At 33.1% G+C, this 17,170-nt stretch overlaps 1 protein-coding gene across 1 annotated transcript in view; it reads left to right on the top strand.

Annotated features, from left to right (window-relative positions):
* The window catches only part of TRHDE (thyrotropin releasing hormone degrading enzyme), a 388,816-nt gene that overhangs the window by 257,221 nt on the left and 114,425 nt on the right, over window positions 1–17,170 (top strand). Inside the window, exon 7 of the mRNA XM_003259555.4 lies at window positions 10,125–10,190. Coding sequence (XP_003259603.3) covers window positions 10,125–10,190 — 66 coding nt within the window. The remainder of the gene's footprint in view (window positions 1–10,124; window positions 10,191–17,170) is intronic.

The following is a 17,170-nucleotide window of genomic DNA, read 5'->3' as shown; positions in this document are numbered from 1 at the left end:
ATATTTGACATTTTTGCAATAACTTTTTCTAGCTTTCTAAAGAATATAGTTCTTCATTTTTACATCCTTGTGTGTTTGGTTAAGTTCTATAATTTTCTCCATGAAAACTCTGTACAATTTTGAAATTTTTCTTATTTTGTTTTATAATATTTGTTTGTACTTTTTCTTTTGAGAATAAGACTCAATAAATTAATTCCTTAAGTTCAATTTTAGTAACATATATTAATTCTTTTGATTTTATTCATCAATGTCATGTCAGAGATTAACTTAATGAATAAATAATTAATTAATCTCTGCTATACTCAGTGATTTTATACATTGCTTCTATATATTCTTTTAGATTTCTGTGAGAACTTTCACATCATCTTTGAATTATGATAATTTACTGCTTTATTTTTTAAATTTCATTTGTTCATTAATTTTATTATACTTTTGAATAGAAATATTAGTAGAGTGAATTCTTATTTTCAACTTTAAGAAGAATGCGTCTCATGTTTCACTATTGAGTATATTTTTTAAAGATTGCCTTTATTGTTAATGGTCCCCTTCTTTTCCTAGTTTATTAAGAGATCTTATTATTTTGAATAAGAATGAATGAATGCTAAGTAATATTAAATGGTTTTCCTACATTTGAGATGATTAAACAATTTGTCTCCACTATTAATGCAATTAATTATAATATAATTTTTGCTATTAAACAATTATTAAATTTCTGAAATGAACTCTACTTATCTTCTCTCACTTCATAGAATATATATTTTATATATATAGGTTATATTATATATTGTGTTATCACATATAATATATATAAACTTGTCTTTATATTAGTCTATATTATGTATGTGATATTTTCCCATCAATTACATATATATTTGCATACATGATCATATGAAGGATATTAGACTATATTTTACATTGTCCAGTTTGCATATCAGTTACACAGCATCATAAAAATGTTGAAAAGCTTGTACTCATTTTCAATTCCTTGATAGTACTTTATCTAAAACAAGGGTAATATGTGACAGTGTTTCCTTAAAAGTTTATTTGCCTGTAAAACTGTCCTGGATTGGTATGTGTGTTTTTTGTTGTTTGTTTTTGGTGTATTTCTTATTTTTAAACCATTAGTGACATTACGATTTTAGAGAAAATTCTTGTTTTTTTTTTTTTTGAGATGGAGTTTTGCTCTTGTTGCCCAGGCTGGAATGCAGTGGCATGATCTCAGCTCACTGCAACCTCGGCCTCCCAGGTTCAAGCTATTCTCCTGCCTCAGCCTCCAGAGTAGCTGGAACTACAGGTGTGCGCCACCACACCCAGCTAATTTTTGTATTTTTAGTAGAGATGGGGTTTCGCCACGCTGGCAAAGGTGTTCTCCATTTCCTGACCTTGTGATCTGCCTGCCTCGGCCTCCCAAAGTGCTAGGATTACAGGCGTGAGACACCATGCCCAGCTGAAAATTCTTTCTTTTAATCTGAGTTTTCATATTTATTAGTATATGTTTCTAGAATATTCTTATTTTAATTTTACAAACTTTTTTCTGTAGCTATGTGCCCATTTTTAGTATTTACATTGTTTTATTCTTCTTTTCTTCTTTTTTACCTCAATTACTTTCTTTCTTGGAGCTTTGCTATTTTATTAGTTTTTTTCATGGACTCTTTATGTTTTATTTTTCATCTTCTCAACCATTTCTTTGTTTTCTATTTGTTTTTTTTTTTGCTTTTATGTTTTATCCTTCTATGTACATTCATTTAATAGTACAGTATTGTTATGCTTCAAATTTCTTGAGTTGAATGCTTTCATGCAAGTACTATTTCCTACACTGTTGAAAGTTTTTGTTTTTTTGTCTCTGATATCTGTGATCCTCTTTGAATACGTTTTGGTCTCCTATTATCTTGAATATAGACTACCCTGTTTGAATGCCATTACCTGAGAATACTGAAAAAACATATGACTCAGTGAAAGATACATGCTGAATTTCATGACAGAGGAGACTGATGAGTACCTGGGTATAGGCTGCAATCTCATAGTCTGGATTGCCGATTTGAAACTAGCAAGGAGTTGGTGGATACTTTTCTTAGCCAGGATCATATTTCATTTGCGATGGAAAAGTTATGTCATCAACAACTAACAAATATGCCAATGGTTAGTTTAAATAATCTAGTTAAATGAGATTAATGTAGTTAAATGACCTACATGTAGTTGTGGGAAGGAGACAAAGTCATGTGAAACAATTAGCTAGTGATTTAAAATAATTTGACAAATTGCTTAGTTCAGACTTAATTAATTTATGACTTCAGAGGAGACAAAAACATTGAGAACTAACATAGTTGTGGAAAGTTTCTTATCCCTGTTTTCTTGTCCCTGGGATCTATGGTCCTCTTTGAATACCTTTTTGGTCTCCTATTATCTTGAGTATAGACCACCCAGTTTGAATGCCATTGCCTAAGAATGCTCAAAAAATGTACAGTCCCAATGAAAGATATATGCCGAATTTCTTGACAGGGGAGATTGACTACTGTGTACTCAATTTTTGGGGGCAGGGAGCTAGCATAAAAAGATGATATTGACGATGATGAAGATAACAATACCTACATACATTTTTGAAGTTTATTATATACCAAACACTGTACCAAGTACTTTATATGAATAATTTAAATTAATTCTAAGAAACATTTTGATGGAAATATTATTATCATTATTATTATTAATGGTGGCAGTATAGCTGTGTGGACTATACTATGGTATGGGCTTTTCCTGTGCTGTTAATAATGTATAGAGCTCAGAATGTAGGATCAAAAAGGATTAACATTGCAACTCATATAAATAAGCATGATTAAAACATAAGTGTGTAAGGAATGCTCATGGGATAATGGGAAGAAGAGCTTAACCAGTGTAGAAGCTGATCATCTGGTCACATGGAAAAAAGCATTGGTAAGTAGTGGTGAATCTCATTATGTATGGCCTTTATTACTACCACAGGACTTTTTTTTAAAGTAGAGATTTGGGGGGCAGGGGACTAACATAAAAATGATGATAGTGATGATGAAGATGATATCAATCCCTATATACTTTTTAAACCTTATTATATGCTAAACACTGAGTATCTAGTGCTTTATAATAATTTAAATGAATTCTTAGAAAAATTTTGAAATAGGTGTTATTATTAAAGGTAGTAATATAGTAGTCATCATCATTTTTATTGTTATGTTCTAATTGTAGATACTTAGATCATCTCACATGCCTAAGTACATGACAGAACCAGGACTCTTAGCAGACATTATGCTTCTAAAATAATTATTAAAATTAGTCTGATGTGGCCCATAGGATGGATTCCTGAGAGTAAGAACACATGTGGGGTTGTCTCTAGGAGACAGTGAAATAATTCAGCTATGCAGAGGTAGAGGCTTGGCCTCAGGAAGTAATAAATCATAGAGGACTCCAAGGCTCCAAGCATGGGTAACTGAAGCAATGGGGCATTAATTCTGCTTTCTTGTGTGGAATTAATTTTCTTTCCCCTTTCATTCTCTGTTTTCTCTTGTTCTATCCTCTCTTTCTGCCTTTCTTTTTTGTAAACAACTTGTGAGTAAGGGATATTCAGGATTAGGCATTTCTTTTTCTGTTCTTCAGATGCTAAATATAGCTATCATATTATTATGGAAAAGAAACAGAGAAGAAAACATGTTTTTCAAAAAAACATGGAGCATTTAAGATATGCTTTTATTCCATACCAAAAGACATGCTTCAGTAACAAATCTTGTTAGAACATTGTTTTATTTCCACACATGTCCAGAATTAGTGCAGAAACATCATTTACAAATTTACATTTTAAAAGTACTTTGATTTTGAATCAATAGACTAATCCTTTCAGGAACTCAAAAAGTAACAAGAAATTCTTACTTCATAATTCTTTTGCTAATCAAAGAACTCAACAACTGAGTGAATGAAAGCAGGTAACTTGGACAAAGCACCTAATCCCTTCACCTCAGTTTCTCCTGTATGTCAATGGAAAGTAATGATACATTATTTCTTACCTTCTCTTGTGCTGGAGGAGAGCAAACCATTAAGCTAAGACATTCATAGTGTAGAATATATACTAGCCAAAGATTTCCTGAAAGAACTAAGAAGGAAAAGATTATTTTGTTTTGATGGATGTGCTACTTCTTAACTAGAGTATTCTCATTACCAACTTATTTTAGGGACCTATCATTAGTTTATACTTGTGTGGACTTCCGCACTAAAAATGGAGCTACTAGGTTAGTCCAGATTTTCTAAGAAGCAGAAAACATTATATGCAAAAGATTTATTTGTTAAAGGAGCCAGAGAAAGTAGGGGGACCTGCCTTCAGACCACATTACAATTGACAGCCTTTGCAAGGAGAGAGGTAAGGAAGAGGCGTCAGGTTCATAGTTTCAGACTTTAGCTCAATTGCAAAAACACATTCATCCACACCAGTGACGAGTCATCTAGTTAGAGTTATCCATTGGCGGAGTCTCCTGTCTCACTAGAACAGGTCTGTAGTTGTTACACTGTCCTGCTCAGTGATTGGCTAGGAGTAAACTGAGGAAAGAATGGCCTTTGTGATGGTAAATGCAGAGGGGCAGCAGTGGGAAATTTGAGCAGTGCATTTTCACAGCTGCCACATCCACATACAGTAATAAAAATATCACTATTTTCAATTTTGCTAGCCTTTTGTTCTTACTGAACCTGCCATAAAGAAGCTTTATGTCTCCTAGACCATAAACATGTCCTATTCTGCAAGTTCATATCTGTCTTCTATTTTATCCCTAATCCTGGGAATATGGGTCAGGCATTTCAACTATGTCCCATTGAATTAGGTTTTCCTTCATCCTCTTCTGTGAGCATCTCACTGATTCCAAACTCTCAGTAACTCTAAGAATTTCCTTTATTTTTCTAAGTTCTTGCTATGCCCCGTGTTTCTAGAGATAGTCATGTAAATATTTTGAATTGGGATCACAAGAGGTCATCTAAATTGGTTTAAATTACTGATTTTGGAGCTGGGTATAGGTGGGTTTCTAATTCTGGCTCCATTGTTTACTACCCATGTCAATTTCTACAAGGTGTGTAACATTTATGCCTCAATTTTCTGACCTGATAAAAATAGTAATGTTTTCCTTATGATATTATGGCCTTAGCATGTAGTATAAATAATGAATGACAGATACATTATTGATAACTTCAGCTAGGACTTATGATATGGTTTGGCCCTGTTCCCCACCCAAATCTCATATCGAATTGTCATCCCCACTTGTCAAGGGAGGGGACCTGTAATCCCCACGTGTCAAGGAAGGGAACTGATTGGATTATGGGGGCGGTTTCCCCCATGCTGGTACTCATGATAGTAATCGAATTCACATGAGATCTGATGGTTTCATAAGTGGTAGTTTTTCCTGCGTGCTCACACTCCCAAGAATGTGCTTGGTTTCCCTTCACCTTCCACCATGATGGTGAGTTTCCTGAGGCTTACCCAGCCATGTGGAACTGTGAGTCAACTAAACCTCTTTCCTTTATGAATCACCAAGTCTTGGGCAGTTCTTTATAGCAGTGTGAGAATGGACTACTACAACTTACAACTTTTCTACACCTTTCCACGTCTTAAACTCCTAATTACGTTTTCAGTGGGTTACTTCAAACCTAGTTCCACTCTTTCCAACTCATGTTATCTTCAGACCACATCTCCTATATTATTGGAAAGTGATGGTCCATCACTTGTTCAGTATTTTTTGAGAGGCTGCTATGTGCCAGGAACAGTTTTTGGCAATGAGCGTATAATGGTGACAGACCAAGTCCCCACCTTGATGGAGATTACAGTCTATTCTGTGCAGTGTACTTTCTTAACCTCTGTGCTTTACGCTTCAACATCTCTTGTTTATCTTTTCTTATTTCTTATTTCTCTTTTCTGCCTCAGTCCTGTCTCAGAGTAGATTGTTGTTATTCTCTCCCAAGATTAACCTAAATTCTTATCTAGCTTTCCTAGAATCTTACTTCAATAATGATTTCTTGATTGACTGTGTCACTATCTCCACTGGGTCATCTTTTGCTTTGCAGAAAAAAATTTCTCCTATTTCTACCAAAGAAAATCACAAACAAACCTTTCATGTGAATTTGCTTCTAGCTTTCTCTTTTCTTCCTTCTGTTTTCACTTATCTTTCACACCCACAAGTCTATTTAAATAGCTCTTTCTTAAATATGGCCTACTATGGCCTTCTCTTAGCTATTATTTTCCTTGAAATCTGAAGCACTAATTCTTAAAACATGTCTTCTATGACACCGCTTATACCCAGTTTGCCTTCTGTTTTTTATCACAATATGTCATTTTTTCTCTTAATGTCATTTCTCCATTGATTTCAATGGAAATTTGTTGAGCGCCTGTTACGAGCACTGAAGTGCAAATCATAAAACAGAATAAACAAATAGAAAACAATTATACGATCCTGTTTTCTATTTTTCTTACTAAAGCCTTAGAACTTTTCTCTTGGCAGACTCACCCACTCTAATTCCCAATTTATCTATTCAATCATAACTTTCCACTGAATTTTTTTCCTGTGGTTGAACTTGCCCTCTGTTCCTTGGGTTCTATACCTGTTCCTCAAACAGCACATTTACAAACAGATGTTATTATATTCACCTCACCAGCACTTTCTTCTAAATTCTGTGTATCTGCTAATGTCATCATCCACTCTAGCTTTAAAATACAAACTTATCTTTGCTCCATTCCTTAAACCTATCTCTGATTTTTATCCTCATTGTTATCATTTGTTTCTGGTTATTTTACTTCTTCCTTGGAGTATCATAGTTAAGTCCCAACTATTTTGAAAACCAATTTTCCAAATTCCTTATCCCTGGTATTCAAAGTCCTCTAAAAATTGTCTCAATCTTATTTTCCATCAAATCTTCCATTTTCTGGTTTTATTTACTGTCTTTCCATATAAACTTCCCTACTTGTGATTTCCACTTTCACGCTTATTTGACCATGAGTCTTTTTATCTTTTTTTTTTTTATACTTATCCATCTATTACACAATACACTTCTTACCTCGTTATTTGTCCCGATCACCTCTCCCTCTTCTGAAAACAGTAGAATACTTTCTCTTGTCATTCATTTATTTTGCTTTGCATCTCATCTCACTACGAATTTGAATCTCAAGACAGACTTGTCATTAGATACTGAAATACATATCAATAACATGGCTAAAGAAATAAAAAAAGACTCCTCTAAATAGATATAAAAAAAAAAAAACTATATATCCTGGCTGAATAGCTCCTCTACAAGAACACAAAGTAATTGTTATGCATGCAGAATTTTCTCTTTCTCTCTTATTGATGTCTTACATTAAGGGAGCACTTCCTCTGAGCCAGACATAGGAAGAGGGTGGTACCAAGTCATGAGGACACAGTTTTTTCTCTGGGCATGTTTAATACCTCTGAGACTGATGTGCATGCAAACGGCTACAATATAAAATAAAAGAAAATTTAGGTGGGAATTTACATTAAAAAGATATTCCAAATATAAAAATTGCTAAATGATTAATGGGTTTATAAGCATACTTTTGTGGAATGTTCTCTATGAAACTTTAAAAAAATCAAGTAGATATCCTAATATATCCTTGAATGTTAGTTTAGCAAACAGTGATGAGTTTTCTAGAGCAAGTCTCAAAAATTATTAAATCTTGCAGAAATAGTATATCTACTTTTCATAAAGCTACTTGGGCTTCCTAAATGTCCAGTTTGTTTGACTGGGGCTGGAGTTTTGAATCACAAGGTAACGTAAGTTACAATATTGAAAACAAGGTTTGCTTGATAAACAAATGTTTTAAAGACATGATGAAAAAGGATTCTGAGTTTTCTTAAAAAAAGTTTATGATGAGCTCTGCCTGTGTTAGGGGTTGTGATCTTTGTTATAATCCATACATAGTATGTGCTTAGTATATGTTGGCTAAACCATGACAGTTGGAGAGCCTATCTGTATATGAAGTTCTATAAAATAAGGATTTTTAAATTTTAGCTTTGGAAAGAAAAGGCTAGTTAAACATAGAAGAGTGCATGCCACTCCAGAGACTATTAAAATGTTCAGATGGGTAACATAGTCATATTTTCTAAAACTTAATTGAGTTATACAATATAATATAATCAGGAGCTAAGTGATATTCTATAACTTTTGAATACTGATTGTACTTCTAGTTTTTCCTTGCTGTTACCACTGTCTCCAGCTTAATTCAGACAGGAAAACTGGTACATTCTTTATGATCAGAAAGGATTCTTGTGTCATTAGACCATGCTAAATTAATAGTTTTTATAACCTGACAAGAGACCAAGTCATCATTACCTGGAGGAGAACACCTAAATCATCTGAAGATGGCTATTCAGTGCTGAAGGAAAGTTTGAGTTGACTGCTTTAGATACTAAGTCTCAAGTCCCAGTTGCAATGGTCAGGTTTACTGAAAAATGGACAGTTTCCACCCTTGGGATTGGTCGATTATATTGGGTAATGTATAGGAGGAAAGCTTGTCAAGGAAATTCAAGGAACAGAGCTGATGTGTTCTAAAGGGAATTCTAACCTAGTCCTCAGACTGAATCATAAATGCTTATGTTTCATGGTCATATACAAATGTGCAGAAGATAAAGAGGAAGAAGCTAAAGAAAGAGCAATGAGTGGAAGGTGTGAGAAGAAAAAAAATCAGAAAAGGCATAAAACTATTGTATTTCAGCCTATCATTTGTTGAGATGAGAATAAAATACTGACTTGGGGAGCAATTTTGGTGTTGGTTGAAATTTTTTGATACACATCTTTAATGGTGATCCATTGCACTACATTCAAGTCCCAGAATTCTAGCAAATCATTTTAGCAACAAACTATGGAAATTCATTGTTGTGTTGCTGGACTGGACAGCAGTCCAGTCCCTGGCTGAATGATTCTATGTGTGATTCTTACGATTTTCTTGTAAAAAGAGACATCTTGCAAGAAATGAATTATTGCAGTTGTACATTTGTACTGAGTATGAAATGGGATGTGTAGTCATAAAGAAATTTGTAACCCCCAATCCAGGCTACAATTTGTATTTAAACATTCATTGCTTACAATCCACTGCTCCATAACAGTTCAATTTGGTCAAGTGTCTTCTTGAAGACTTATTTATGTTTTACATGAAGATTTGTTATCATCCATACTTAATTGTCATTCCTTGGAACATTTCATATTGATTACATACCTACCTTTTGCATTCATGTTGTTCTGCCATATTATAATAATGGTTCTCAAGATGGTTCTTCTTTTAAATTAGTATTTTCTTCTATTTCTCCAGTTATTTATATTGATCTCATATGTTTTACTTGCACATGGATGTATGTGGCTAAATACAGCCTCAAAAAGGAATAGGAAATAAAAATGATTAGACAATTTGAAATAATACTGATAGCTAACACTCCTATATGGCTTACTATTTTTCAGACCTAGTTCAAACTGCTTTACATATATTGAGTTATTTAAGCTTTAGAACAGCCATATTAAATATAACTACTATTAACTACACTTTACAAGAGAGAAAAGTAAGGAGCAGAGAGCTGAAATAATCTTACTGAGTAAACATGGTGAGTAAGTAGCAGACTTAAGATTTGAACCCAGGCAGTCTGACTTCTTGGTACTCTACTCTCTACTTCCACAACTAAACTTTTCTTGGTTAAGGAGTACACTAAGTACCTATTTTACTTCAACGTTATATTTTGATATGATTATTTATTAACATGGGTGTCCTTCCCTGAGCAAATTATGAGATTGTAAGTACAAGAACCAGGTTTTATTAAATTTGTTATATATAGTGTTCAATAAAATATTGAGTACTCCTGAATTACAGCTTATCATTGCCCTGAGATATTCTTTCTAGAGGACTTCCATTTTGTGGTTGTAGGTTTTACACAAAACTTTAAAATTCACAAGACCAAAAAAACGAAATTGTTGTCACTAAGTTGGATGTTGTTTTCATGATACTCCTGTTTCTTAATTATTTTTGAAAATAGAATAGCATGAATGAAGTAGACTAGGTTTGAGTAAAACAACTTTACAATCATGATACTTTTTTGAAATTCTGTTCTTTTTATTTCTCTTTCCTATAGGGTGCTGCTTTAATAAGAATGCTGGCTAATTTTATGGGCCATTCAGTTTTCCAGAGGGGTTTGCAAGTAAGTAAAATGCTTTTTATTTTCTTTTACATTTTTCTTTGTCAATATATTTCACAGCTTAGGAAATGGCTAATACAAAATTGCTGAACTTGGTGGAAAACTTTAAGATTTGTAAGTTAAGCAATGTCTTTCTACATGACAAATGAAAATTCTAGATAGGATACTCACGATATCAACTGACAAAACTTGAACTGTTGAACAATTTAGAATCTGTTTGATTTGCATTTTTAAATTGAAGTAATTTTAAAATATACCAGATTATAAATGTTCTGTAAAAGACTTCCAGAAAGACTGCCTTCTTTTTCTTCCATTTAAAGATTCAAATAAGGTGAAACAAACTTTGTTAGCATTATTTGAATTATGTATTTGAGAAATCTTAAGGCTATTTTTCAAATATGTACCTTTTAGGTTTTTGTTATTTTGCTGTTGATATACATAGATTATTTGCTCCAAAGGTTTTTAATTGTTTTTATTTTTATTAGAAAATATGTTTTTCTTAAAAAAAGGAAGAAAAAGTTAGTTTTTATCATAATGTGTTTAGAGTATGAAGTATAGAATCTAAGAAGGAATTCTTAGAAAAGGAAGATTATTAAACTTCTTAAAGCAAACACAAATATATAAAAAAAAGCTTTTATTCCATTGAATCTGCTGGAGTAAATCATGTTCCTAGTAGCTGTGATTGATGAATTATTTATGATGCATTCTGCTACTTAGAAGTGTCCTTTAAAGTAAATTGATGTTCACCTGAAATACAATTACGCTAAGACAGAGAGAGCAATCAATCTTATCTGTTCTTAGTAAGCTTTTCATTTTGAAATTTAAATAAACTACATCTGGGTCCAGGTCATATTTTAGTAGTATAATTCTATCTGTACCCCCAAATAAACTGAAAGATAAAATACAAGGCAAGAGTTAACTATGTTATGACAAACTCTCTCTATATACTTAACACAACAAAAACTATATATAAAAATAAATTTTTTGAAGAATAATTTCCCTCAGAAAATATTTTTACAGATTTGTTCCAGCAGGGTTTGAAATTTACTTTAATCAGCTCTTTCCATTAGGGACACCTTCAAAATAGCTGAATCCATTGAATCTATTTGCTGTATGTTAATGGCTCTATTCTGATCACATAGTTGGGAAAATCTTTTTTTCTCAAGGAGTGTCCTTCATGAATATCAGCTATCTGGAGGAATGTCCTTCTTTATCCCCATTCCTTTGTTTTTCCCCATTGAAGTTGTAGCATGACAGTTTCAGAAAATATCTAACTGTTCATAAGGGCAACACAAATTGAATTTGATTTCTTCATAGCAAGTTGATGTGAAATCATTTTCTGTATAAAATTCATATTGTTTTTCTTCATCTGTGTGTATGGATTTGCTCAGCAGATTGAATAACTGCAGTTATATTATTTGGAAAGGATTATTATTTTGCAACATTTTTGTTCGTCCTGTCATACTTTCTATGGTGTGCAAAATATATAAATTTTTAATACATTCTTTTCCACTGACCCACTCTGCTCAGTTTTATATGAAACAGTTAGAATATAGCTTCTGACTCATACCGTATTAAACTTTCATTCCAAGCTTGTATTAATGTGTGCCTTTATGCTCTGATACTTGATTTGGTTAATTTTCAACTGAGGTACTCTATGTTTGTCAACACTGCGTTTCATTTGCCTGGTGACATCTCATTGATCAAATAGATCTGTATCCTTCAGTACTTCGCTTGCAGCTTTATTTATACTCATCACTCAAACTGATTTAGTGTATCATCAGCAGTTTGGATTAGTTTACTGTAGATCCCTACATCTAGGTGATAAATTATCATCTCTTGTGCATGAAGATGTATGGGATACATTTTGGAGATGACCTCCTGAACAGACACTTCATGTCATGGTGCTGAGTGGTCACAGAGTTGATATTAATATGCTTCCCATCCAGAAGGCCCTGGGGAGTTTTGGTTTACAAGTTGTTGAAAGAGCTAATCTAGGCTGTCAGCACTTATCTCTGCTGGAAAACCTATGAATTGTTTTTACATTAACCATGGTTATTTCCATGTTGACAAATGAAAGTTTACTATTTGCAATTCCAAATTGCAGATAGTGTGTTTTTCATATATATTTTTATTCTCCCCCTTTTTTTCTCCTTTCTTCTCTTTTTCTCTCTTGCTCTCTTTTCTTCATTTATTCTTTTTTTTCTGGGCTCAGACCTTAAACTTCATGTTCCACGTAGGAACAATGTCTTAATGCTCTTTCTTCTTGATTTATTATCTACCTGAAATTTGTGTTCTCTTGCAATTTATGTATCTTTATGACCCACCTTAAGGTCTTTTGGAAACAAGGTAAAGTTTTTAAAAATACATACATGTATATGTGTGTGTGTATATATATATATATATGTAATATAGAAAGGTAGTAGGTTTCTGGGTTAGTTCACATACTCATATTTAACTTATAAAGTATCAGTGTAGATTCAACTACATTTTCAATTTTTTTACAATGTTTTGTATGGGAATATATTTTAAATTTCAATTTAAACATGTATTTTTCAGCAAGAAGAGACTCTAGAGACTTTCTGAGAAAAATGTTGTTTCTAATAGTCATATTACCCATTGGATCAGCTATGAGAAAGTTTAGGAGAACAATTTCTTACTGAACAATCACAACTTTTGTTGGTGATTTGTTGGTGATACCACCAGCAAATTAGCTTCCATTTTAATTTTTGAATTGAAAGTGGAACTGGACTGAATTGAGCTTGAACATTTCTGTGGCTAGATTATGTGTCACTAATAAATATTTTTTACAAAAATGTTTACATTTTTGCAAATTCTACATGTCTACTGTTCTATGTAATCCATTTCCCAAAATGATAGCAGGCATATTTTGAGAAACATGAGGCAATGGAATAAATAAGGAGAAATAATTCTCATTTCTACCTCCAGTTAATAGTGGTTTTCTGCAAGTCATTAGACCTCTCTTGACCTCTGACATTATAGTTATGAAATGTAAGAGCTGAACTAAATACTGTAAGATTCCTTTTATCTTTTATATTCTCTAAATCTAGGATTACTTTAATGCAGTTTACTAGTTAGACAATTTGGGTTTGATATATTTAATTTGGGACAGCTGTTTTAATTTGATGGACACATTTGTAAACTAGATATGCACGAGTGAGTGACTCCATTTTTTTGAATCTTTAATCATTTGAATATTAAGACTGTATTATATGACTATCAATATATATAGAACTATAACTGTAGTCAAACCAGATCAGCATTTTTGTAACAGGGAGTTTTTGCTGGTAATAATTTTATTTTGCTAGTATCAGGAAATGACTTATATTTCCTTGGTTTTTATTTACTTGTTCACTTTCATAATTGGCTCTGGATACTTTGTAATTTTATGATTAAGCTACAGTGGTTTTAGATGTTATACGCTAAGAACCCTTGAAATTTGTTGGTGATTTTCAGTGTAAATTTCATCTTCTAATGTTGGAATTTCTACTTGAACTCTTGAAATCTGCTGAAACCAATTCTATTTATTGGTTTTGCATTTAGGTATATTGGGGTTGGTTTTGAGAAGAGCCAGCGTCCTCCTTGATGAGTGACGTTACAGGGAACTCAAACAAGGGGAATTTACTTTTTCAGAGACAAGAAAAGCTACCAAGGAGGCTCAGTGAAATTTAGACCTTCAAGGCCTGCATTCCGATTCTGCATCGTACACTTTCCTTGTCAATACCCTAACTCTCACATAAAAGACCTAATAAATCCATGAAATTTACTTGAGTTGTAATTTTGCCACTCAGAATTTTAAATCATAGTTTTCTTTTTGGATACATTGATTCTAAGCCTGTAAGAGACACATGATTCTTTTCACATAGTCATAGATCTCTGGTTCCCTGCCAAACCTTCAGCTGAGAATTTAAAGCACTAAGGTTGTTGTTTTGGTTTTTGTAATCTCTCCAGTCCAGTGAGAAATAGCCAAGCCTCTCAAAGACTTTGTAATTCTCTACTCTGTTATAATGTTCTATTGAAACAGTCATTTGTTTTCCCAATGCTTATTCTTCAGTTTAGGAAACTATCGATGATCATTTAAGAAACTGTTTTGGCCCTGAAAATGATTAACTATCATGATCCTATCACTCATTATTAATGACATTACCTTCTTTAAATCTAATCAAGGCAGGCAAACAGTTGTAGATAACCATCTCTGAGGGTCTACAATCACTTCTGGTACATAATTCTGTAACATACTAAAACCCTTAGTAATATTTCAAGCAGAAAGGGAATTAACATTGGATATAGTGATTTTCTAAAACTTTTGGCAGGGTTATGGAAGTAAAGGTCAGGAAAGCCACTGCCAGCCTTCCGGAATAAAGACATTTGGGTTTCATAGGGAAGTAATACACACATTCTCATCTGCCTAGAGTACACCTGAAAGCCACTGGTAATACTTTACCCCTGCCTTCTGCCAAAGCCCACATGCCTGCTCTCTGCTATCTGAGCAATGACAACTCCTCCTTCTTTACTGCTATCCATATCTTTTATGTGTGCTTTTCATTTTGCAGAACATAAAGTTGAGCCTAACTAGCAAAGGATTCTTGGAAATGTAGCATTCAAGCTTCTAACCCATACAGTGCACAAGAGTGTAGATGGCAGGAGAAGTGGTGGTGAATGACTAACAGTCTGACACACTTGATCCATAAATGTCTTTGTTCTATTGATTAAATATTATTTGCATTATTTTTACAGGTTGTTTTATTACCATATGAAGATTTAAAAAGTATTAACTCCTTTATTCATCTCTTCCTTAATATTGTATTAAGACCATATGATACTTCTCTAGCTAGAGCAGAGAATGTTCTTAGCTGATTTCAACAATTTTACCAGGACATATGATGAGAGATATAAGGAAATCAAATCAACAATTACCACATTTTACTAACCTCATAACTTCAGTCCAGTTGCTTGTGGTCTGTAATGTCCAGTTTTCTCTTTGAATGAGTTGATTTGATTATATCAGGATGAATCAGTACCAGTAATATATAAAATCTGAAAATTTCTAAAGTGATTACTCATAAAATAAGGATCTGGAAAAAAGACGAGAGTTTACTACTGTGAATAATTGTTTTGCTTTTTGATTAACTTACGAATTTAGCCTTTGGTTTGCATAATCACAACTGTAGGATCCTCATTCCTACCTCCCCAGGTAGGCCAATCCTCCTGGGATAAGTTAAAGTACAGCAGCAGTTTGCCTAAATTGCTTTTGATTTAAGACCACCTCTACATAGGACATCTGGAAAGCAAGATTATGTGTTCTCCCAACCCAGGACTTTCTCCTAGCAATAATTCCAGAGAGTAATGATGACTAAGAAATCATCTGCATAATACATGACCTATTGCAACTTAAGCGGAGTCAGTGAGAAATGCAATAGGCAGGTTGGCAATAACCAGAAACTGTCTCTTGCACAGAAGCTCAAGTTACACTTTTAAAATATAATATCATTCTTATCTTTAGCACCTCATTTTTGTTTGTGGTATACACATCTCCAAATTCCTTCCATTTGTAAGGACAAGCTAGCAAGATCACTCATGGGTTTCATGCCTATTTAATTATACTATCGGAATCTGGTTTTCTCATTAAAATGTTGCAAATATAAGTAGAGTCCTTACTAGTGTAACATTGGGGTGGAATATATGCAGTGCAACCCCACTTCTATCCTCTCTTCCTCTTGGACAGACTTTAGGATCTAGTGTTGTTGAATTTCCCTTTCTGTGTGGTACCTGGAGTATAAATATACTGCAATTTTGCCCTCATTTTTTGTCTGTCTCTATAGAAGTTCTTGGTGATTTCACAAAGCTCCCTGAAATATTCCCTTCTCCTATAAATAAATATTTTATCTAAATTCCTTCTCTAATAAAAATTTCTCACCTTACAGCATCTTTTGGTAATTCTTGCGTCTTTCACTTACAGGGTTCTTAGTGCTTACATGCATATACATTACTATTCGTCCATATACAACAATGCTTATAGTTAAAATATTCATTTGATCAATAAATTAGAATCTACTTCTTTAACCTTGTTTTTATAATTTAAGTCCAATAGCTCAAATCCTGATTCTACATAAGTAGAATAAGTCTTACTTTTAAAGTAAGTAATTCAAGTAATTTATTCTTTTAGATATATATCTTTACATGACTTGGAATTTTCTTATTTCGTTTTTATGTTTTAATCTCCCTAATTACATTTTTTTTCAGATTTTTCTGGAGATAAAAATTAAAGCTGTAATTATGAAATCCTCACATAACATTGATTGGCTAGGTAGCTATTAAAAAATTATTAGTACCTGTGTTATGGCTTTTTCTTTCAAACAAAACAATATTGTTTTAATGATTTGAGCCTAGTAGTACCATTCTTCATGTTGTTATGGGTCAACACCAGGGTATTGAAATTATAAAGAAAGATCATTATTAAGCTTGATATAAACTCAAAGCCTGAAATCCCTGTCAGAAATTGAGTCACCTTCCTGCTCAAGCAGTGAGGGTAATTCAGAATCATCTAAAATATGGTTGAATAAAGAAAGATTTATCTTGATTAGTATTTAACTGCTCTTTTCCATAAGGTAACCTACAACAAGATGTTTGGCTCCAATTATCAGGGTGGAAATTGCTTATGCAAATCAATGTAAGGCAATGAGGTGTGGATAAAAAGCAAAAAGGAAATATCATTATTATTGGTTTGTGCTCATAAAATTCTGATAGCCTGAAGGTAATGACAGGCACCAAGCCATAGGGATTATTAGTAGCAACAACATATTCAATAACTTGTGTTCCAGTGAGGTGTTATGTGGTAACGTGTGTATGCAGGAATTTTAGTTGAAAACTGCAGGCTTACATTTGTGAGAGAGTGTTTTGTCCCTTACATGTAGGTTTTCAGATAAGTAAAAAGTCAGAAAATCATAGAGGAGCAGAGACAG

This window comes from Nomascus leucogenys, chromosome 10 (genome assembly GCF_006542625.1).
Source record: "Nomascus leucogenys isolate Asia chromosome 10, Asia_NLE_v1, whole genome shotgun sequence".
NCBI lineage: Eukaryota > Metazoa > Chordata > Mammalia > Primates > Hylobatidae > Nomascus > Nomascus leucogenys.
Note: the sequence above shows the minus strand (reverse complement) of the source record. Positions and strands in the feature narration are given on the sequence as shown.